Source organism: Gadus chalcogrammus, chromosome 20, assembly GCF_026213295.1.
Source record: "Gadus chalcogrammus isolate NIFS_2021 chromosome 20, NIFS_Gcha_1.0, whole genome shotgun sequence".
NCBI lineage: Eukaryota > Metazoa > Chordata > Actinopteri > Gadiformes > Gadidae > Gadus > Gadus chalcogrammus.
The window spans coordinates 4,701,153-4,725,111 of NC_079431.1; the positions used below are offsets into that span (position 1 = coordinate 4,701,153).

At 46.7% G+C, this 23,959-nt stretch overlaps 2 protein-coding genes across 4 annotated transcripts in view; both read right to left on the reverse strand.

The window, feature by feature from the left end:
• Positions 1–12,220, reverse strand: part of cacnb4a (calcium channel, voltage-dependent, beta 4a subunit) — a 27,595-nt gene extending 15,375 nt beyond the window's left edge. For both annotated transcript variants that reach the window (XM_056579663.1, XM_056579662.1), the window contains exons 1-2: positions 11,904–12,220; positions 10,714–10,797 (exon numbers count right to left, since the gene is read on the reverse strand). In XM_056579663.1, the coding sequence (XP_056435638.1) occupies positions 10,714–10,797; positions 11,904–11,966 (147 nt within the window). In that variant the 5' untranslated portion in view covers positions 11,967–12,220. The remainder of the gene's footprint in view (positions 1–10,713; positions 10,798–11,903) is intronic.
• Positions 12,221–12,793: 573 nt separating this feature from the next.
• Positions 12,794–23,574, reverse strand: stam2 (signal transducing adaptor molecule (SH3 domain and ITAM motif) 2). 2 transcript variants are annotated; one of them, XM_056580007.1, is made up of 15 exons: positions 23,559–23,574; positions 23,251–23,414; positions 22,268–22,352; positions 22,029–22,104; positions 21,479–21,574; positions 21,209–21,355; positions 19,990–20,056; positions 19,280–19,472; positions 18,917–19,011; positions 18,684–18,766; positions 17,693–17,780; positions 17,560–17,614; positions 16,921–17,074; positions 15,620–15,771; positions 12,794–15,330 (listed from the first exon to the last, which is right to left on the reverse strand). In XM_056580007.1, the coding sequence occupies exons 2-15, from the start codon at positions 23,288–23,290 to the stop codon at positions 15,129–15,131; spliced, it is 1,533 nt and encodes a 510-aa protein (XP_056435982.1). In that variant the 5' UTR covers positions 23,291–23,414; positions 23,559–23,574; the 3' UTR covers positions 12,794–15,128. The 2 variants fall into 2 exon arrangements, with proteins under 2 accessions (XP_056435982.1, XP_056435983.1); XM_056580008.1 differs by lacking the exon at positions 23,559–23,574 and having other exon boundaries at positions 12,794–15,327; positions 23,251–23,443.
• Positions 23,575–23,959: the final 385 nt, after the last annotated feature.

A 23,959-nucleotide genomic window follows, 5' to 3' on the forward strand; every position in this document is an offset into this window, starting at 1 on the left:
TCAAACAGGAGGAGGAGGAGGGGAGGAGGAGTCAAATAGGAGGAGGAGGGGCGGAGGAGGAGTCAAACAGGAGGAGGAGGAGGGGAGGAGGAGTCTAATAGGAGGAGGAGGAGTCAAATAGGAGGAATAGGAGTCTAATAGGAGGAGGAGGAAGGAAGGAGGAGTCTAATAGGAGGAGTAGGAAGGGAGGAGGAGTCAACTAAGAGGAGTAGGAAGGGAGGAGGAGAAGGAATGCAAGAGGAGTAAAATAGGAAGAGTAGGAAAGGAGGAGGAGAAGAAGGAAGGGAGGAGGAGGAAGGGAGGAGGAGGAAGGGAGGAGGAGGAAGGGTGGAGGAGAAGGGAAGCAAGAGGAGTAAAATAGGAGGAACAGGAAGGAAGGGAGGAGGAGAAGGAAGGAAGGAGGAGTAAAGCAGGAGGCATTATGCAGGGGAAGTGGGAAGGGAGTAGGAGTACGACGCCAGGAGGAATAGGAAGGCAAGGAATGCAGGAGGAGTACAATAGGAGGAATAGGACGGCAGGAGCAGCAGATCAGGGGGAATAGAAAAGCAGGAGGAGTAGGAATGCAGGAGGAGTAAAGCAGGAGGAGCAGAGGAATGGATGTGTTTCCTCTCCCATCTCGGGGCTCCTCTGGTAACGATCGATCGAGAGGTCTGGGAGTCTTTGATACAAAGAACTGTTATTTACTGCCTTGTTACAAATAAAATCTATCACTACCATTGTGTGTGTGCATGTGTGTTTGTGTATGTGCACGTGTGTTGTACGTTTCTGGGCATGTGTGCGTGTGTGTGTGTGTGTGTGTGTGTGTGTGTGTGTGTGTGTGTGTGTGTGTGTGTGTGTGTGTGTGTGTGTGTGTCTGTGCAGGAGCTGAACAACAAAACAGCTCACAATAAAACAAAGTTGATCATCCGGTTTTATTGCTCTTCCCTTAACGTATGTGCTGGTCTGCGCTTGTTTATGTATCTAAATATATATAATTATATGCATAAATCTTCATAAATAATATGAGTATAAATAGAACTTACTACCGTGAACCAACAAAGATACACAAATGCAGCCCGCCCCCGCAGCTTTGGCCTCGGGCACACACACACACACACACACACACACACACACACACACACACACACACACACACACACACACACACACACACACACACACACACACACACACACACACACACACACACACACACACACACACACACACAATGAACGGGTAGATAGTGAGTCAATTATCCAGGAGTTTCAAGTGACCAGACATGAGTCCATCCAGCCACACTCAAGCGTTATCAGCACAGACGCCCCGTCTTACTATAACAACCCCCCCCATCCAGACACACACACACACACACACACACACACACACACACACACACACACACACACACACACACACACACACACACACACACACACACACACACACACACACACACACACACACACACACACACACACACACACAGCACTTCCTCATCCTTTACTACGCTGCCTGGCCCGCAGCCAGATCGGATACTCAAGAGGCAGTAGTGTAGTCTGAGAGTGTGTCTGTCGGACGTTACATTACGGTTGCTTCTGTCGGGCTCATTGATGAAGGACCTGCTGGGATATTTATCGTGTATGTGTTCACAGCTTCGTCGGTCTAGCTTCAACCGTTTTTTGATATCACAACCCAACGGTTAAGTAGACAAAAAACAACGATAAAAATGTGGTGAACCACACACGACGAAGACAGGCTGAGACGGGCTGAGGATTTGTGGTAACTCACCGGCAACCTTCACGCCGCCACTCTGCTCCAGCCCAAACAAGCGGTCCCAAAAGAGACTTAAAAACGGCCCAAAAGACCCAGACCCCACTCAGTAGAGTGGAAGCCAAGATAATGGACTGTGGTGGCAGGATGGCCAACTATTATTGTTATTTTTGATATTTACTGTGATATAGGAATCTCCAGAAAGAATACACGTTTCAGAAGCGGGAAATTAAGAAAGAAAGACAGAGATTGATTTGATGAAAGTGAATTTCACCTATTGGTGGGATTTGAAAAATACAATAATCAGCAGAAACACGGGCCAACGGATACCGGCGTGTAAGATCGAACACAATTACACCAGCCCGTGCAAGTTGACAGCCAGTTACAGTTACAGATTCATCATAGAAATAGAATGATGATGAAGAGGAAGAGGACATGCATTCTTGCTTACATGGTATACATGGGATCATCCCGCTCCCCCCCCCCATTAGCATTTCCCAGAGGGGCTAATGAAGGGGGATGGAGGGTTTGCGTTAGCTCGCGGCTCACTGAGAATCTACCATCACCCACACCCTCTACCAGGTCCTCAGGCTCCACCAACACCACCCCAGTATCTCCCATCGCAGCCGCCGCTGCCTTTTACAGCCTAGGTAAGCGTTTCTCTCCCCGATGCTGAACCACGGAATACTCCATCCCAGTCCCATCCACCTCCGTGAATCCAGAGCAGTTGTGTCAGAATGGATCTAAGTGTGTGCGGTTGTGTGTGTGACTGCGGGGTACGCGCTCCGGTGTGTGAGTGAGAAATTCTAAACAGAAGATGTGAGGTGTTTTTTTTTTTTAACAAAATGACAATCTGTGTGACAATCGCATTGGAGTGCATGGTGCGCTATGGATGGCTGCCTAATGCCTAGGACTCTGTCACTGACTGCCCCCTTGCAATGCTGCGAGTTTGCTGACACGGTTAGCCTCAGCACGAGCTATGGCCCTTAATGAGACACATTGACACGTTGAAGACTAGTGAAATTGAGTGCTAGAGAGAGAGACAGACAGACAGATAGGCGGAAGGGAGGTAGATGGCGAGAGGAACAGACTGGCTGAAGAGAGTGAGGTGGATAGTGAAAGGAGGCGCGCTGTAGCGATGAAGCGAGAGCGACGGGGAGAGATGTGCAGATGCATTCGCTCCTCAGTGGGATGGAGATGGTGGAACAGCGCCTGTCCAGATCACTGATGCTCACTGAGGCTGGAGGAGGAAGCATTCCTCAGGCTTGAGAGAGAGAGAGAGAGAGAGAGAGAGAGAGAGAGAGAGAGAGAGAGAGAGAGAGAGAGAGAGAGAGAGAGAGAGAGAGAGAGAGAGAGAGAGAGAGAGAGAGAGAGAGAGAGAGAGAGAGAGAGAGAGAGAGAGAGAGAGAGTAGTATCTCTCTCTCGCTCTTCCCCCTCTCTCTCTCTTTCTCCCAGCACTCGTCTCCCTCCCGGCTCTCCCTCCTTCCCCTCCTGACCAGCAGCCCGTTGGAATGTGCCTACGGTGGGCACGGCGGTGCCCACCGCCTCCCCGTCCTCCCCACACAGCCCCCAGGATGCTCCATCCATCCTCTCCACTTCCCGCTCTAAGCCAGCCTGGCAGCGCCCTGTGGATTGCAAGCGGGAGGGACACCAAAGCACACTCAACCAACACAACACCACAAAACACACACACACACACACACACACACACATACACACCAACCCACACGAGCGCCACGAGCATCCTTCGCCTGCACTCACCGCCTCGGAGTCTTCAAATCCATGCAGGTACAAGTTATCGTACATGGAGGAGGACTAGTCGTACATGGAGGAGCGCTAGTCCAAGGGGCGTCTCGGGCGATCAGCGACGGGCCGCTTCCACAGACGGAGAGAGAGAGAGAGAGAGAGAGAGGGAGCCAGCCGAGGTGCTCTGTGGGGGGGGCTCGTAGAGGCAATCAGGCAAGGGGGAACGGCAACCCTCGCCCCGCTACCATCCACATGAAGGGAAGACGGCGGCGAAACACACGAGCCCACAGGGACACTGGACTGGCGCCAGGTGATGAGCGGGAAACCAGCAGCAGAAGCAACAAGCAAACAAAATAAAATGATACCCCCAAAAAAAAAAATAGATGGGAGCCCTGTTGTATTTCCTGGAGGCAAATTGTATATTATTGCCTAGGAAGCCTTGCGAGTATTGGTTCCCATTATGAGGCAGCCTGCTTGTCTCCAGAGGCTGAAGAGACCTGGCATTTTATCTGCCTTCCAAGCACACAGCACTGGAAGCCAGTCCCTCCTCCCTCCCCTCCTCTCACCAGCCCTGGCTGATGACAAAGGAGGGATGCTGCTCTCTGATTGGCGGAGCCCATGCTCCAGTAAGCAGCCTCCGCTGGCTGTGTGAATAAGACAGAGGCGATGACACAAGCGAAGAGAGCACGAGAGAGAGCGAGAGGAAGGGAGAGGGAGAGGTCTCCCGATTTAGTTTTCTTCCTCAATTTAATTAGCGTTTACAGTTGTGTGTTTGTGTGTTTGTGTGTGTGTGCTGCTTGGGTTTCTGTGTATGTGTGTGTGTGTGTGTGTGTGTACGTGTGTGTACGTTTCTGTGTGTGGTGTGTGTTTGTGTGTATGTGTGTGTGTTTCTGTTTGTGCGTTTCTGTGTTTGCGTTTCTGTGTGTCTGTGTTCATTCTGTCGTACATTTCCCCCACTCAGCGTCCTGTCACAGGTGGGTGACTGACTGAGCGATGATACATCCAATAGGGGGCGTCGCCCGATGGCCGGATGGCGCAATTCACCCCTGGCTCAGTTACAACCGCCGGGGATTGTGTGATCAAACCTTAACCCAACACACATGTGGGCCGGAACAAGGAAAGCCCATCTGCCTCACGGGCATTTGAACACTCAGCCGTTTGAGGGGAACACACCATCAGATGGAGGTCTGCGCTTCGTCAAGTATAACTGTTGTAGGGCCTCGTTCTATTATAGAACAGTGTTATTATATACAGGATAGTATATTGGTTAACGTCATTGGGAAACATGCATGAGCTTTACCTGCTTTTAAATGACTTCATGTGTCTCAATTTGCTCTATGTTTTCCACAGAACATTCGTAATGGTGGAACATTCGAATAAAGGGTTTGTTAAGCTCAAATAGGTGATGTTAAGGCAGGGTTTGATCCAGATAATGTCTACAGATTTGTTATATGACCACACATGCTATGGGTCAATAGAGCAGAGAAAAGATTAGGTTGTTTAGACAGGAATTACTGCATTATTGTTGGATTGTATGTTGAAATGTTTTCCCATGCACTACAGTTATATAATTTACCTTAGAAGCCTTGCCTTCTATGGTGATGATCGAAATGATAAGTAAGGACAACAGCAATGGGGCAAGATAAAACAACGATTAATCTTTTGACAAAAAAAATAAAAAAATAACCAAGAGGTAAAATAACGGGCCAAAATAAAGAAAATAAAAAGCAAATTAAGTAATATTAATCACATTACTAGTTTGTTGAAATAACGTTCACAGATAACAATTGCGGTTCATTTTCCACAAGACAGACAGCGTGGTGCAGCAGTGCCCTCTGGTGTTCAGCCTAAGTACGGGATGACCACCTGCTGTTAATGATCGGCATGTATTAATATTGGGCCGTCTGCTTCACCACACTAGCCTTTGGCAGCAGTGGGCGATTTTCCTCAAACTCTCAGACACGAGTCTGGCTATATATGACGGCATAAAGCCAGGTTGGCTGTTGAATACAAATTGATATAACATTTTGCTCATAAGAAATCTCCAGACTCATTTCTGACATTTAGTTCTTTCTCAGATTAAGAATTCAGATCTCTCCCTTTAGTTGGCAATTATTGACCAAGCAAGCCAGTGGAGAATTACATCTGAACGCTGCACACAGAAACTTTACTACCCACAGTCCAGCATCTGATATAATGCCAAAAAATATGTAATATTGAGTGTTTTTATCTGAAACAGCATATCGATAAACTTGGCACTGTCAACACACTGGTTGGACAATTCCTCCAAAACAACAACTTTAAAGTCTAGAGTGCAGCAATAAGTCATTCAGTGAGTGCTGCTCAGCTCTGCGACCGCCTTGCCATACAACAGATCACCAGCGTCCACGCCCCTCTCCGGTTCAACCTCTAGCCAATCACAACCGTCCTTCTAATCACGTCCTCCCGGCAACACCCAGGTGATGACCTGAAGCCTCCAGCGGGGGATCTGTTAAAAGAGCCACGGATGAGGTCATCTTCCGGGCCAGGCCTTTGTTGTTGGTCTTTGTCGGTGCCGGCTGCCAGGACAGTGGGATGAGAGAGGACAGAGAGGCTAAGCCCCTGCTACGTTCCCACCGCGCCCTGGAAGTCCCTCCTCACTTAGTCCGTTTTACCTCCTTCTCCTTTGATCTGCTTGTACTCCTGCTTTAGAAACAGTAATATTGATAGTACTGCTGATCAGTAATACTTGTGGTACATTGGTATGGTTTTTCATTAATATTGCTGTTGTGGGCATCGGCGTTCCTGTATTCATGTTATTATTGGTCACTTTTTGACCAACAATGTGTTTCTGACCTTAAAACGTTGAATGTGCTCAAAAATAATATATTTGTGGCTTAAATAGGGTTATTTAAGCCTCACACCACAATTTGGAAGTGAAGCCCATTATATTTGTATTATGAATTACACATGATGAACGGAGGTGTATGTATAGGATATAGGCACATTTGTAGGCTTCAGTGGTGGATTTATTCCTGAGGGCCGATATCTGCCCGACCTCCACTTCCCCCGATCACTCAGAAGGTAGGACAGAGGTCATTTTGTCATTTTGACACATTTGGTCATTCACTAATCAAGCAAGCGCAGTAAAACATCTGTTTGCAGGTATCGCGGCAAGTGGTTGAGCTACACATTCAGACCCATCTTGATTCGCTAAAATCGTGTTTTCTGAGACTGCGGTTCAGTCTCTCTTTGGTTTCTTTTCTGCACTTTTTCTGTCGGTCTGTTCATCAATCTGCATGATGAGATCGTGCATACTATTCAGCTCTGCCCTTGGACAAAGCACAGAATATACTGAGAATATACTGAGAAATTACTTCAAATTCAAAGCTTTGTCAGCGTTGTTTGATCAGACAGTGAAGTCCTTGCTTCATGGGTTGTCTTGCATAATCTCTTGTCTGTAAATGTTTATGTACTGTTGCGTTGGTGAGGTTTTCCTTGGACAAGTTATCCATGGTTTGAGCGGTCAGATCTGAATAAAAATATAACACATGCTTTCTCAAAGTCCTTGGGCTATCTGTCATTATTCTCACCTGGAGAGAAACACACACAAGCACAAACACACACACTTACACACATTCATGCATACAGACTCAAATTTTCTTGTCAATCTTCTCCCTATTGTATATCTTCCGTTCTGACAACAATGAGGTCATGCTGACTCTGGCTTTTACGGTTTGTCAAGCTCAACCCATCCCATTATTCTCTGATTCAATCTGCCCGGAGAAAAGACAACCTCTCTTCCTTCCACATTCCTGGTCACTAAAGTAGAAACAGGATATGATGAACAATATAGACTAATCAGTCATAAGGCGGTTTGGGTTCATTGGAATAGAGTACAGACCTAATAGTTTAGCCATTACAGACATTAGACTCCAAGTGTGTATAGAAATCAGATTTGATTTAATATCTGAATTTTCCAATTTAACATCTATTCTTTGCATCACTCATTCCCTGTATCATCCTGGTGTTGGATTGATATCTCGCATCAGTGTTCTTATTGGTGCGTCCGTAGTGAACACAAAACAGCTTTCTTTGTCATTTGTCATGTGGATTAATGAAGGGGTTCCAGTCATGGCTACTGTACTGTGCGGCCAGGATTTAACTATTTTGGTAAAGCAATAATCTATCGCAGAGGGATAACATGCATACATGACTCATCTTAGTATTTGCAATTAACACCTTCCTGCTGCTTGTTCGCGGCCTGCCAATCAACCGGGTTTTCACGGCCCCTCTCTCAGTGCCGGGGCTGTGTTACCATAGAAATGTGAAAGCGGGCCCCCCACAAGTTACTCTTTCTTCCACTTCTCCTCTTTTCCTTGAATCCTCATTAAAACCACAATTATCATTTCATAAAAATAAAAACCTCCCCCCTACTGTTCACAGTCCCCAGTCTCAGAACTTAAAGGGGACATGTTATACCACCAGGTGTGAGTGTGATTAGCCTTACAAGCAGTTTCGAAAATTTGCCCCATATGTCATCACTAGTGGGCGTTTCCACCTAGATCTGTGCTGGATAGATGAGCAATGTTTATTTCAGTCCACTGTGAAGGCTGGTAGAATGATCTATTCAGCACAGATCTAGGTGGACACGCCCACTAGTGATGTCATATGGGGCAGATTATCGAAACGGCTTGTAAGGCTAATCACACTCACACCTGGTGGTATAATATGTCCCCTTTAATAAACAAAGTCAGCGGGGTGAACACACACGCTGTGTGGCTTAGACACAGCGTCGACGACGGCGGCCTCAGAGCACAGCCCTAGATCCCACCCTAACCCTGATCTCCATCCCGTCTGGGTCCTGCCCGTCACGCCACAAAGGCTCCGTTATGGTTCCCCCCGTCGACGCAACGCAAGGGGGTCTACGGCCCCATGACGTCCTTGCGGACCCTCCTTTGCGTCCGCCGCGAGGACCTGACGCGCACCTTCCAAAAACGTTAACCTTGGGTCGAGGCGACGCAGCAGCGAGGGCTGCGATTGGTGCGCTCACTGAAACCCGACGCAGAACCTAAACAGGTTCACGACTGACGTCGAAGCGTCTGCGTGGTCGTTGCGTTGCGTCGCTGGGAACCATAACTAAGCCTTCAGGCTGAGTCCCAGTCCTTTCTGAGACTCTGACCATACCACCTTAGTGGGACTGGTTGTAAGAATAATACCGATAGTAAAATTAGTAATGCATTTTATTGCAATTGCTTTCCAAGATACATGGGTACAATTATTGTGCAACTTATGAAAGTGCACTCCCTTGCAAATTAATGTTGAGCAAGGCAACCTCCACCCACCTACCGCTCGCCCCCAACACTCCACCCCACTACGAAATGGACTGCCCCACATTATATGGTAAGTAGGAAGCCTGTTAGGATGCAAATTATTGAGGCCAAATATTCTAGTTCTTGACAGCACACAAATATTCTAGTTCTTGACAGCTCTCCCACACACACACACACACACACACACACACACACACACACACACACACACACACACACACACACACACACACACACACACACACACACACACACACACACACACACACACACACACACTCACCGACACACACACACTGAAAGAAACACACACTTACAGTATATACACAACAGACATCCTATGTGTTTAACACCATACAGCCTTGGCTTCATTTTGTCGGTTGTGACATTAAAACCACAGTATGTGATAAAATGTGCTTCTAGTCACCCATGACGGGGGGGGGGGGGGGAGTGTGTTGAGGGGGGTGGTGATGAAAGAGAGGGTTGGGGGGGGGTGTGACAAAGGACAATGAGAAGAGAGAGAGAGCGAGAGAGAGAGAGAGCGTAAGATGGAGGAGAGACTAGTTAAGGGCAGAAGGTAGGCGATAACAAGAGCTCTTGTGACGGCATGGCTACAGTTTCCTTGGTAACTTTGTTAGCATTCACGGTCTCACACACAAGACTGCTAATCCTCGCTACAGAATAGGCACTCCATTCACAGGAAGGAAGCCCATTTGAAGTGCTATCGCACACAGGCAAGGGGTGTGTGTGCGCATGTGTGCGTGAGTGGGTGCCTGCTTGTGTCTGTGTGTGTGAGCGAGCATGTGTGTGTGTACACGTGTGCATGTGTGTTCTTGGTCATGTATGTGTGGGGGCTCATGCATGTATTTGTCAGTGTGTTCTGGTGCTCATGCATGCATGCATGCATGCATGTATTTGTATTTGTGTGTGTGTGTGTGTGTGTGTGTGTGTGTGTGTGTGTGTGTGTGTGTGTGTGTGTGTGTGTGTGTGTGTGTGTGTGTGTGTGTGTGTGTGTGTGTGTGTGTGTGCCCGCACATGTGTCTGTGTGTCTGTGAATGTGTGTGTACATGCTCATGTATGTGCGAGTGTGCTCGTGAGCGTCTCGTGTGCGCGCGCGATGACAGAGATGGAGGGGGGTCCTATTAAGCATATTGTGCCTGCGCTATTCTAACCCCTCAGATATGAATTATACATGAGCTGGCGGTGGGCTTCATAAGCAGCAGGGCCAGGGTGTACAAGAGATGGTCAAAAAAAGCCTTGCTAGACGACACCGTTTCGTTAGTTTTACAGTGTGTTCTTAACGCCTGGGTAATTCAGGGTTTAGAGAATCACCTTGAATGACCCTCCCTGACGATAAGGGATCGGGGGAATCATTGAAGATAAGGCTAAACTTGTACAACCAACCGTCTGCCCTCCAGTGATAACAAATGGAAAATAAGCCTAATGTTTTTTTCAGTGGCTAATCCAACTCCGGATTTTTTGCTCTCTAAGTGTTAGAGAGAAACCTACATCTCTATGTGCTTTTATAACCCTTCCCTGACCCTAATCCTCAAATATGCCCTTAGAGAATGAAGGGTAGATTGATTTTTGCTCCTAAACACTTCTTTACCTCCAACCAGGGACACCGTACCTACATTAGCATCGCGGCACCAAGGTCGTGTCCTCTTCTGTGTTTGTCTTCGAGTCCTCCTTCAGTTTAATTCACAAAACCCAAATCCCTGCTTAATCCTCCAACACCACCACCACCACCCCCACCACCCCCTTTCTCCACTTCTCTTGACCTCTTTGTCGTCTCCAATGGTCTGGCTTGTCAGCGTTTCGTCAGAGCGGGAGGGCGATGGAACAGCGAGGAGACATGGGAGTTTTTCAAGATGGCTGCCGTCAGCGGCGCAGGTATCTTACCTGTCTGAGGATGAAACTGGTGGAGGTGGTGCTGCCGTCGGACCTCTTCAGACGGCTCCGTCTGGAGTAGGTCCCCCTATTCGCCTGTCGGAGGTACGAGAAAATAAGGAGCAAAGAAAAACAGAATCACACATCGCAGTCAACCAACGCTGCTCTGCGAAAGCAAGAGAAGAGTCACACAGAAACAGCAAAGTTGCGGTTATTATCGTGATCTGGGACGGGGTCGAATCTAGGTTTTTTCCTCATTAATCATGTGCAAGTAGGCCTACGCAGTCTCTACACACACTTCCTGTGGTTTCACCCTTGAAGCCCAGCTATAGACGAGGGATGGAGGAGGCCGGCTCGCTCCCAGCACGCCTGTGGTACTCTGAGATGACCTCGTTATAATAAGTCAATCTGTTTGAACAGCGATAAAGTGCCGTGGCGTGACCGCATGTCCTGCTGTGACTGGAATAAATCCCTCCGAGGATTAAAGGGGTCCGTCTTGATCCATTTTTACCCGCATGGGCCTATTTGGTGTATTGTGTGTAGAACTGTGTTGTGATAGGGATTTTCTTTTTCTTTCTTTTTTAATGGTGTTTATTGTAGATGCATATAAGATTGTTGGGTGTTACATATCTCTTGCCATCAGTATTTTTTGGTCTGGCAAAAAACGATCAAGAAATGGTCGATAAACAACGCTGTCACCGCATTATTGACTGAGTTACAAAAATAATTACAATAATTTATTGTGCAGAGAACTCACTCGGAATCAGTCAAATGCGTTCTATTTAAAAACGAGTAGTTCCATCTAAGGCGGTAAATAATTGAGCAGCCCATTTCGTTTCTAACACATAGGCCGGGCTGCCCGTTGATTAATTATATCTAATAGGGTCATTAGGAACGGGCCACCAAAATCCATCCAGTCTTTTCCAATAATGTTTTCCCTATGCAAATGACTGTATAAACCCCATTACAAACTCAATGTGAAACAACAACACGAATGTGACATGGTTCGAAAACAATAAACTTCTAGGTCAATGTCAAGCAGAGAACAACATTAATTCCATTGTTAAATGTTATGTCATTGACATTATATGTTATGCTTTGGCGATGTGAAAAACAGACGTACCTTTCAAACCTATAAAGCAATTTAATTTAACTTAATTGTTAGTCACATTTGCTCCTATCATCCATACAGCGATCCGCACCTGGAAGACGGGTTTCTGGGGCCCCTCGGCGATGCCCTGACGGGTGTAGATGTGCCGGGACATCTCGGCCAATTCATCGGTCCAAGGGGGCGGCTGCCGCTCCGTCCCGGTCCACTGGAACTGCTGCTGCTGCCCCTGCGGCGGACAGTGGACTGCTTGCTCCAGCTTGGCAGCGGGGGATGCTTCACTTGTCCTCTGCAGAGATATACTGTATACAACGTGGCCGTGGCTGGGAGTTCTCTCTCCGGTCGCTCTAGAGAGGACTGGGTTGTTGCGTTATGATTTGAAACGGGACAGCGGCAGCAGCTTCACTTCTACTGACGAGCGCAGCGCTGACTGTACGGTTTGTGACGTGCAGGTCACCCGCCGCGAGCACCACACAGATGTCGTGCACGCGCTCCAAGCTCGCTCCCGCTCGGCTGTATTGATGGACGCTGTTTCCCCTCACTGCGCCAGCACGACCCAGTCGTTTTGGGTTGGACCTTTCTTGGCATTTGCTCGGCTTTTCATACGCCGTGGCATGCACCATACCTTAGGGAAACTAAAATGTGTAGTTCTGAATTTTTCTTGATCCAGATGTGGCTGAACATATTAGTCTCTTTAAAATAAATGCATGCATTTATACAGGTAATACACCATTACTAGGCCCACTACTACCTACTTGTGGTATTATTATAAGACTAAAAAAAAAATATATATATTTATCCAGGCCTAGGTCATAATAGATCAGTCTATTATTCACTGACGGTTTATTCAGCAAATGCCCTTCAAAGGTAGTAGCATATTCCCTATCTCAAGTCAACAGGCCCGTGTTGTTCATCCTGGTCTGATTGAGCGGCTGTCAGGTCGTCGATCGTAGCCTCTCGACGGGGAGCTGTGACGTGTGTGTTTCAACCGTGAGTGAAGGCGTCATGAATAAACCATCCTCGGTCTCCCGGGTAACGGAGAGCAGGTGAGCCGACTCAGTGGTCGCGGGGCGGGCATGCATGCCTCCCAGAAGGTGGGGACAGAGAAGTGGCAAGATGTAACCGAAAGCTTTATTTCAAAATAATAATAATACCGGAAATGGAACCATACCATAAATGAGTTCTGATTCAATTGCTTGGGTTTTTATGAGGAGAGTAGAGAGAGAGTACCCAGCCTGCAAATCAACGTCTTTCTCCATTCGATCATGATGCAAGCACTGAACAGGTTAGAGTCTCTGCAGTTATACACACACAACTCACACAATCCAAGACAGTTTTAGGCCTGCTGTTAACATCCACACAAACAAAACCTTGTATTTGATAAATTATGCTCACGTATGAAGCTTGACATCCTTTATTAACCATGTGTTTTAGGCAAATGTAATTTATACCAAAATACAAAAGAGGGCCACACAGACCTATTTGAACACAGGTCTTTTTTTTATATTTCAAAGATGTTTAGTTTGCTGTGTTACAAAAGGTTCTTTAAACATTATGGATAATGAATTTTCTTGCCCCGAATATATTAAATATAGGCATCTACAACTCTAGATATACAGCAGCTTCCTATACAGAAGTAATTTTTCCCAAAAGGTTTTTGTGTCTGTGTCTGTAATGTTCTGATTTCTACGTAAAACAAGGCATCCAGTGGTACATAAATGTTTACAAAGTTAAGGTGCAATGCTGATGTTGAGAAACCCAGATATCTTACATCTAATATACAACGCTTTTAACATCAGGCAAGTCAAGAAATGTGGACCCAGCAAAAAAAATAAAGAAAACGGCTAATCTTAAGATTTCAACTACACAGATATCATGAACGCCAAGCAATTTATACTAAAGTTAGTATGATGCAAAATTGCTTGCACTTTGCCTGGCTTTTACAAAGAGAAAAAAAAAAGATAACTATAGTACATTCTCAAAATAACTGCCTATAATGTACCAGTAGATATACAAATTAAGTACAAGGGGATGTCATTTACAAGTGTTATCATGAACGGAACGGACGCGAAGCAATGCCAATAGCTTGCATATAAACTCTTCAATTGATGGGAAACCAGAACCAAGCCTCATGAACTCAAAAGGGCTGCACTGAAGGGAACAGAAACCCAACTTTATAAAGATGGCAAGCAGGATGTGACTTAATCATAAATAGACTTCTTACTCGGAAAGACATACAAAGGGAGGGTTTAAGATGCTAGCATTATCTCAACGACTTCATTATCCTGATGATTCAGGGACTTGGCGGCGGTTGTGGCGCAAAAGGATCGGTGTTTGAAAAATATGCATCAGTGTTCGGGATGAGAAAGAAATGCATTCTGAAACTCCCTCACGGCACACAGAGATATATAAATAAAAGAGAGAAAGAGAGAGCGAGAGAGAGATAAGGACTCTTCCATGTCCATTGAGCAACTGAAAAACGGTGGCTAAATGACTTCACGCATGTCCGTTACAGCTAAATCGACAAACGCTGGTGAATTAAAACTCTTGGCTTTTAATGAGTTACCAAACACAATCTACCTCTACCTATCTTGAGCCAGAAATTGTCGCTCCTGGACCGAGGTTTCACCATAGAGGGTGCTGCCGTTCCCGAGGTATTAATTTCCGGGTTTGGAACGCTTATCAAGTGTGCAACCTGGATGGGCTGGCACCCTCTCAAATACACGCTTTAATCGAATCGGAGTCAACAAAGTGCTCTCAAAACCAAAAACGTAGCATCTTCTCCTCTCTGGGAAGATAAGTGAAACATAGGTTGAAACCTAACCGAAGGGACTTAAGTGGGCGTCTTCCTCCTACCACAAGATTAACTTAATTTACAGGTGCAAAGGTTCAGAGGTTTGCTGCGTGGAAGTAGCACAGTACTTTGGATTATAAAACAACCATCGCTCCGCCGCAAAGAGGACGAGTCGAGTTCCCACAGAAGGTTCTAGAAACATTGTAGTGCCGGGTAACCGCATGCCGCAATCATCATCATCATCATCATAATCATCATCGCCACCACCACCATCAGCAGGAAGGATTAGTGAAGTGACGAAGCAAAGTTCAGAGAAGGGTGCAGCTCAGACCTGCACAGTGTCCGGTGTCATCCAGAGACTCGAGGAAAAACAGAAAACTAATTTTAAAATAACTGGTTTTACTCTTTACGAGACACAGTCCAAATTAAAAAAAAAAAAAACTCACTCCGAGTGATTGAAACGTTTGATATACACATATATATATATATATTTGGGTCAGATGATCTCTGAAGGCAGGTTTGGCTTTACAGTAGGGGCTGCTGATAGAACGCGGCCTGCTGCTGCTGCTGCTGCTGGGCCTGGTGGGAGGGCGCCGTCATTGGGTAGGAGCCCGGGGGCATGTTGGCGTTGGCGTTCTGATAGGCCGACATGTCGATGGCCCCGCCCATCTGGGCCATGTAGGGCGCCCCGGGGGTGTGGTTCATGTAGGGAGCGTTCCCAGCGCTGCTGTGAAGAAGATGGAGCCACATTAAGCCGAAAGTGAGACAACATGGGACTCGCAAACTCGCTCGCCGTTGGTTAGGCCGACTCTGTTCTTATCTTTCGAGAGACTAATGGAAAAAAAGCACAGTCCGATGAATCCATGAGACAAAAAAAAATAAAATGCAGAACTAAATATTAAAAACATTAAAAGCCATCTCAATAAAACATCACCTAGATATATGTCATAGTTAAGGCTAATTCATTCATCGGACCGTAAGGTTTAAGACTTGACTCTAAAAGGAGAACCGTTTACCTCATGTACGGGGGCTGCCCATGTTGCGTGTTGGGGGGCATGGAGTGAAGGGGTCCTGGCTGGTCGCTGGGCAGGCTGTAGGTCTGGGGGGGCGGCGGGCCCTGAGGAACCCCCGGAGCCATGTAGGTGACACCTGGCTGGCCCGGGTAACCCTGCACAACCCCGAGAGAGGCCAGGGGGGGGGGGGGGGGGGGGAGAGAGAGAGAGAGGAGCAGGGGGTTAGGAGACTTCTTACACAGCTATTCTAAAACAGTTTCTTCAATGCGAGGGGGGGGCAGACTGCGTAATGCGACGATTCAACAGAAACCGTGCCGCGACGCGGCGAGACAGCACGGCCGATGCGCTCCCAAAGTAAATGTGTGCTCGGGAAATGAATTCAAAACAACAGAGAACACGACCATCTGTGGGGAGCCGGTGTCCTCGAGTTTCTGCGTGTGGAACCCGAAGCCCCTTTGGTTCCGCAGCGCTAGGTAAAAGACCGAAAATAGGCTGTTGTGAAGGGTAAATTAATCAGGGAGAGGCAGCGGCACAGCGAGCTGGGGGCCGTGGGACCGACCGGCCGGCCGAGGCAGCGGCTGTCGGCCTATGTCTCTGAGGAGACACAATGACATCATTGCCGAGCAAAACAGCACAGCCAACACAATCCACGGGACTCGACCAGAGGGAGGGAGGGAGGGAGGGAGAGGGTGGGGGAGAGAGGGAGGGTAGAGGGTGGAAGAGAGAGAGATAGAGCACGCAAACAAAGGAAAGAGAGAGCGGAAGAGGAATGGGGTTAGAGTAGGCTAGTCATTTGCGCGAGACTTGCAGAAAAGATCCCCTTGGAAGGGTGGGCGGCGACGTTAAACTTTAGTGTCCCCGTAAACGACCCCTCCCCCATCCCGAGCTCGCCGTGTCGTTTCTGCACGTCAACACTTTGGGTATTAGCGCACACAAAACAACGGCTTAAATCAATGGCCGGGTCAATGGGTCATGTCTTAAGGGATGTAAAAGGGAATAATAACCGGCCTCAGTAACACGGCTGGTCAGGGTCACATTCGGTTATGTCATCTTCGTTCCACAAAAACACAACCAGAAATCCCAAGAAAGTGTCCTTCCAGCCTCCACGTTTTGTTGTGTTTATTATCTTATCATACGCAAAACATACAGATAGGAAGTTTTGCATGAATATTTTTTCCATTGAGACCAGGGTTGAATTTCCTTCTAAAATAACGACCTGCGGAATTAGCATCAGAGTGCAAATCTTTATAAAGGGGAGAGAGTCTTTGGGTGGGGGGGTGCTGAGACATGTATTTCGGTCCCACCTGCATGGCCATGGCGGGGGCGGGGGCGGGGTAGCCGGCCTGGGACTGCATCTTGCTGTAGGTGGAGTAGAAGGGGGCCTCGTTCATCAGCGTGTTGTACAGCTCCAGAGCCTCCAGCACCTTCACGTTCAGCTCCGACAGCTCCGAGTGTTTCCTGCGGAGAGAGCAGAAATAGCATGAGTGTTTCGTTTTGGTTTCTCTGCCGGCTTTTCTTTAGTTCATAAAGATCACGCCACTTTTTACCAGACGGTTAAAAAAACCTGTTTGGACTTTGGAGCCAATATCGGAAGACAGGGAGAGATTATTTCGGTCAGGACTTCTACCAAAATGGTGCCTTAAAAAGGGCTCTCCTATTTCATTCATAAATAATGGAGTGCTCTTATGCTTTCATCGTCCAACGTTTGTAATCCAATGCAGCAAAGTAAAGACAAATTATAAATACCGACCAAGACCACATCACTGAAATGAATATTTCCGAACAGCATGCCCTTGCTTTTATCTCAGGTGCGGAGACAGGAGGGAGAGGGCAGGTTCATTTACTGGGATGCCTAGTACACCGATGAGTCCCGCTCACACAAGGTCTAGTTGGAGACATAACATCCCTCTGCGGGGCATCTAGGGACTGGTGGCGACATATACCTGTCAATCTCTTCTAGTTGATCGTCGATCATGGGGTTCATCTGCTCGCACGCACCTGTTAAAAAAAAAAGAGAGATGGATTAAATCCTGAATGGAGCATGAATGGGATAGAGAGGTGGGGTAGGGGCCCTACCCTCAAGTTGGACCAGCTCATTGCCATCAGGGGAGCCATCGGCTGGGTCTGAGTTCTGCAGCAGGGACAGCGTCTGGTCCATCTTTCCCTGGAGAGGGAGACCCAGAGAGAGAGTGAGAGAGAGACCAAGAGGGAGGGGGAGAGAGCGACCCAGAGGGAGAGGGAGAGAGAGACCAGTAGACAGAGTAAGAGAGAGACCAAGAGAGAGAGTGAGAGAGGCCAAGAGGGAGGGGGAGAGAGCGACCCAGAGAGAGGGAGAGAGCGACCCAGAGGGAGGGGGAGAGAGCGACCCAGAGGGAGGGGGGGAGAGAGACCAGAGGGAGGAGGAGAGAGCGACCCAGAGAGAGGGGGAGAGAGAGACACCAGAGGGAGGGGGAGAGAGCGACACAGAGAGAGAGGGAGAGAGAGACCAAGAGGGAGGGGGAGAGAGCGACCCAGAGGGAGAGGGAGAGAGAGACCAGTAGACAGAGTAAGAGAGAGACCAAGAGAGAGAGTGAGAGAGGCCAAGAGGGAGGGGGAGAGAGCGACCCAGAGAGAGGGAGAGAGCGACCCAGAGGGAGGGGGAGAGAGCGACCCAGAGGGAGGGGGAGAGAGAGACCAGAGGGAGGAGGAGAGAGCGACCCAGAGGGAGGAGGAGAGAGCGACCCAGAGGGAGAGTGAGGGAGAGACATAGAAATAGGGACCAAGAGAAAGCAAGAGACCAAGGGAGAGACGCAGTCCGATTCAACAAGACAAAGTGAGAATCACAGGGAGAGCGAGACAGAGAGAAAGCCCCCAAGCCACAATAAACAAATGGCCTCAGAAAACCGTTTTGAGGGTAATGGCTTTGTTGTTCAGGATCGTTAGAGCTGCGCCACACTAATGTGAACGACTGGAGTATGACCAGAGCCTAATGCTCAGCAGCAAATTAACTGAGGGAAGCTTTTTAAACTTCAGACACACTGAAATCCAACCCTCTAGGCTCGGTGTTGTTGGGGGGGGTGGGGGGTACCTCGTCGATGAAGACCGGCTCTGGCTCCACTCGGGCTTCAAGGCTGTTCTCCTCGGGAGTGGGTGCCTTCTCCACATACGCCACTGCAGAGGGGAAAGGGGAGGATGTGTGAGCACGCTGGCTGCCTGGCTGGCTGGCGTCACTAATTTGTCCTAGTTTGAGGGCCCCGGCTGCACTGCGTTTGGCCCGCTTCCCCGTGGCTGAAAGGAGGGCGCTTTCTGGCGAAGACCTACCGGGCTCCGGCTCCGCGTTCAGGTTGTTGGTGACAAAGTTGGAGGGAAAGAGTCCCATTCCTCTGTGGTTCTCTCCCTTCCACCAGTTTGGGTCGCTGGGGGCACGTTCAGTCACGATACCAAGAGAAAAGAGAGAGAGAGGTGCTGCCGTTTAGCTTAAAATGTTACCAGACAGTTCTTCATGAATGCATTGTTTCCCCTTTTCTTATACTGAATGTGGGTTAGGCTGCATTGCGGAAATCCTTTGCAAACCCTCCTCCCTCGAACCAGGTCAGACCCTACACGTGGGTCTGTCGTACACGGCCCGTCGCCCGTCTCAGATTGGTGATGGTGTCTGGGTTCATGGGTGGGGTCCCCCCCTACCTGTCGTCCAGCACCAGGATGAGCTCGCCGGTGATGAAGGTCAGCTCGTTGTCCTCGGCCGCCTCGAAGTCGTAGAGCGCTCGCACCTTCCGGGCCTCCCGCGGGGCGGCGCCGTTGGTGGCGCCGGGGAGGGCGGAGTCGGCCGCCAGGGGCCGGGCGTCAGTCTTCTGCTCCTGCAGCGAGAGCTCGATCGCTGGAAAGGTGAGCGGAAGAGGTGACTCAGTGTGTGTGTGTGTGTGTGTGTGTGATTAATAATTGAATGCATTTTTTATTTATTGTAAAGAAAAAGCCGCAAAAGTTTCTCCTTTTCATTTTCTTTGCCCCTTAACTATTTTTCTTGATAACAGTCTGGAACACTGTTGTTCCCATTTGTAGTATAGAAGGTAGATATCATGGCTTTACAAGAAAGGGATTGGTAAACACTGTTTATTATCTTCTATTCAATATTTCGCATTTCCCTCACAGTATTGATACGGTTTCATCTTATCATCTTATCTGACCTACAAGGTACAGCTTAAGTTCACACGAAGACCAAAGTGAGGAACGACATAAACGCTGACCATTGTTTGCCTATTTATTACATTTCACGTATGCGACGTAATAGCTGCTAGATAGTTGTTTTAACCATCTGTTCACTATGATATGGAGAGGGTCTGTTGCTACAGTTAACACTGCAAGCTGCTGCTGCTGCCGCTGCGTCCTCGCCTTACCTTTAGCCAGGTCGTCGTCATCACACGGTTTGCTCACTGCAGGTGTGCTGACCTTTGCACTGGACCCCTGTGGAGAAGGCCGACCAATAGGAGGTGTAAAGAGGATTAAGATAAGCAGGTGAGTTACACACTGGAAGCGAATGCCATGCCCCCCTTAGTGGATGCTATGATGTGGTTACCAGAATGGAGGCAGGTTGTATGGGCTTAAGCAGCCTTTTGACTGTTGTATGTAGGTGTGTGTGTGTGTATATATATATATATATATATATATATATATATATATATATGTATAAAATGTGTCTTAAGAGAAAATCTGAAAGAATTTAGGTGAAAATCTAATTTCTTGTGACATTTCTAACGGCTGAATGATTTTGGTCCTCAAACCTAGACAGCACACACTGTTAGATTTGCACGTTTTGTTGAGGTTGAGATGATATGAATAATAATGCCCCTATCAGTTTCATCTTGGATAAATGGCAAACACAGACAATGGGCCATTTTAATCCCATTTTATAAACCTAACTGGTTTACAAAACCGGTTAGGTTTATAAAAAGATTTCCAGTCAATGATAAATAATATGCGCCTTATTTTTCAAAAGCCCCCACATAAATAAATAACTAATTACTACGAAAATGTTTAACAAGAAAGAAACAGTAACAGCAAATGTAGTTCATTAGCTGTAAAACGATGCAACATGAGCAGTCCTTGACAGCCCTTAACACATGCAAACACAAGGCATTTGTTACACAACACTGAGTGACAAAGTTATGAAACGAAGGCCAGAGAGTGACATCATCTCTGCTAGTTGGCCATCAACAGAGGCCATCCTGTTCTCTCTACTTATACAGGCATACACGTGAACCATGGGAAAAATGCAAGATATTCCAGTGAAGCTCTTCCTTGAAAAACAAAAAGAGAGGGAGAGATTTCTTGAGCCCCATCACTTTACTGTCGACAGGCACCCTACACTGACACAGTTTGACATCTGTGGCCGGTAATCAGGATGACACAAAATATAGTAGATGGGAGAATATAAGAGTGACTGATTGGTGGGTTGATAAATTAACACAAACACCAGCAGACGTCAGAATGCTTCTTCAATATAAATCCCTGAATCCCCGAAATTCTTCGAGATCAATATTGCTTATTAATCCAGGAAATGGAAGATGAATGTGTGGGAATTCACTCCAATGGTTCCGGGCACGTGTGCGTGTGTACCTGGGAGCCTGCAGCAGGGAAGCTCACGCCCTCCTCCTTCATGGTCTTTATGGTGGCGCTCATAAGGCTGAGCTGGGGGTCCTTCTGGAAGGCCTCAGCCCAATCTGCCATCAGAGCCTTGAGCTTCTCGCACACCTTTGGGTTGGCCTGCAGGAAAGATCGAACAAAACACACACACTTTTGAGGAAATTTTCTAAGCAACATAAAAATGGATCTTTATTTTTTTATTTATATATGAATCTTATGTTGTTGTTTTTTAATACTTCATACCCTACTCAGCACAGTCCGTGCTTCGCTGGTGAATTCTCTTGAGCAGATTTCCAAGTGGAATATTTTTCCACTATTCGCCACGCAGGCCCCCAGCAACTGCAAATAAAGATATTTATACACATCGGTTACTTGACCATGGGGCAGTAATTGTTAACTGCATTTGGACTTAGTCAGGGGTTGTTGCATTATAAGGATTGCATTGATAGTATTCAGTTAATGACACTAGTGGTAACAGATGCCAACTAATTAATTAATTACCATTCATCTCCATAAAAGCAATGTGACAAACTAAAAGACCACATGACTCAGTGCCTATCCTACTATACATAGTGTGTCACATGCTTTCATCTGACTGTGACTCACACCAAATACCTGAAATGCTAAAAAAAATGTTGAAACTACATATGACAAAGTGTACATGTGTCAACAGGAAAACAATGACAGCCATCACAACAGGGTTTTAGCAGGTGTATGATTGAAGGTTCATATACTATGTCTGAAGGATATGGTATGAAAACGTTGGTATGTTCTTAAACCACATCAAACTCACCGTGAGGGCCTGCATGGCAACATGAGGCACCTTGTGGTTGACTCTTTTCATAATTGATCTGAGGCAGTCTTTTGCGCTGAAAAAGAAGACAAACATCATGAAATAAGAGGCCCTTTTTTAACCCCATAAATTAAACAAGCCATCTGGACTTTTTGGCAGGGACAGCATTGGATCGTTTGGTGGTTGCGAGCAAACAAGGCTGTTGTTATTAAAAAAGGGAGTGCTATGTCACAGCTTACCCATTGGGTGTCGTTCCAACCTTATCGCATATGTCCATGATGACAGCCCAGTCATCTGCTGTGTTGTTTTCATGCGTTGCCTTTTCTGTAAATGAATCCCACGTGGGAAACACATAGGCAAATTTTTAGACGTATTGATTGACTATGCCAGTGTTGAAAAAATGTAGCACATATAATTGATAATCTAAATGAGCACAATGTCTTTCAGCTTGATCTCCAAGAGCCCATATCCCATACTTAGATTTAGAAACAGTTAACTCCACATATAATATACGGTACGTATTGTCTTGTGTATGATGAAACATGTTGCTAAAATTGAGTAAAAGTGTGACTGGGCATACAATAGCATCCTGGGTTGACCATTTAAAGAGACAACGGACATTACTGACTCACCATTATTTGCATAATTACAAGTAGACTTTGTTCGAATGTAAAGCACAATGTTATTACGGAAACTGATAAACTGTTTTAACGGGGAAATGTTACATGTTGAACCAAGATAGGGGATATGGGACAATCTGATGATGGCTGGACGGCCACACCTGACTACTACAATAAAGTGCACTAGGATACTACAGCGTAGTGCGTACTATATCGTATTATAGTTGTATACCATACACGTTATATTACGTGAACAATGTTCTTTACCATGAAACTGTAAACGTGTCCTGACAGCAAACATGATCTGCTCCACAAATGAGCTTTGTTTTGTTCACCAAGCAAAAGATGTGTCATTGTCAAACTATGCGTTTGTAAGTTGTTGGCAAGCCTCCTTATGTGTCTTATTAACCAGGCGTTGAACCAAGTGCTACACGTATCAGACTGGAACACAAACCAATAACAATAACGATGACTGTTTGTGTTGTTGTGGTCACAATGTCACGATATATCGCGAGTGGTCAGAGGCATGCTAACTCTGGAGCTAGTTGGACCACGGCCCTTCTCTGGGGAAACCCCGAAGAGTCAAGAGATGGATCACTTACCCACATCTTGCTCAAACGGATTCTGCGCGAATAGCGGCATTTTGACAGTATGGAAACAACCGGAGACTTTCGGTAAAGAGAACTAAACTACTGAGGCGATGTTCTCTTCCTTATCCATCCAACTCCAACCAGTTGCTCTTCCGGAAACCAGGTAGGCTCCCACACTGCCTGACGACAAATGGACCACTGTGAACGTCATTGTTTTTTTCTAAACTCACCAAGATAACAATTGTGACGTTTTTGTAGTAGACTACATTCCAGATCAACATAATCCATCCGTTTTACATTTTATAATTTATAGTACTCACCTTAATTAAAGTTCGGCGCAATGCCCACGTCTACGTGTGATAAATGTAATAGCGATCTCCAGCGGCCAACACGTTGAACTGTACCTACAGAGGTGTCAATATTGATATTTTCTAATGATCTTGGCTGAGAATCTGTTTGATCAGTAGGGATTTCCATTAAAAGTATTTTTTTTTCAACTTTAAATGGTGATTTCATCAATGTGAAATTTAACGTTTGTTAATAAATAATAATAGTACAGATAGGAATAATATCAGAAACCCACCAGTGTCATCAACACATAAATATATTTTGTTGAAAGGTTATTGTAACTACCTTTAATTTGTTTGGATACGAAGACATGCTCAGTTAGTATGTATTGGAAGATTTAAATGTATTGTAAGTATTTCAAATATTTACAAAA

What these genes read in the sequence shown, in the direction of transcription:
- stam2 (XM_056580007.1), bottom strand. Translation starts at nt 23,290, where the DNA reads ATGCCGCTATTCGCGCAGAATCCGTTTGAGCAAGATGTGG. An exon ending in TCCCTGCTGCAGGCTCCCAG is followed by an intron (nt 20,057 to 21,208) that starts GTACACACGCAC and finishes CCTTCTCCACAG; the next exon opens with GGGTCCAGTGCAAAGGTCAG. An exon ending in TGACGACGACCTGGCTAAAG is followed by an intron (nt 19,473 to 19,989) that starts GTAAGGCGAGGA and finishes TCACCTTTCCAG; the next exon opens with CGATCGAGCTCTCGCTGCAG.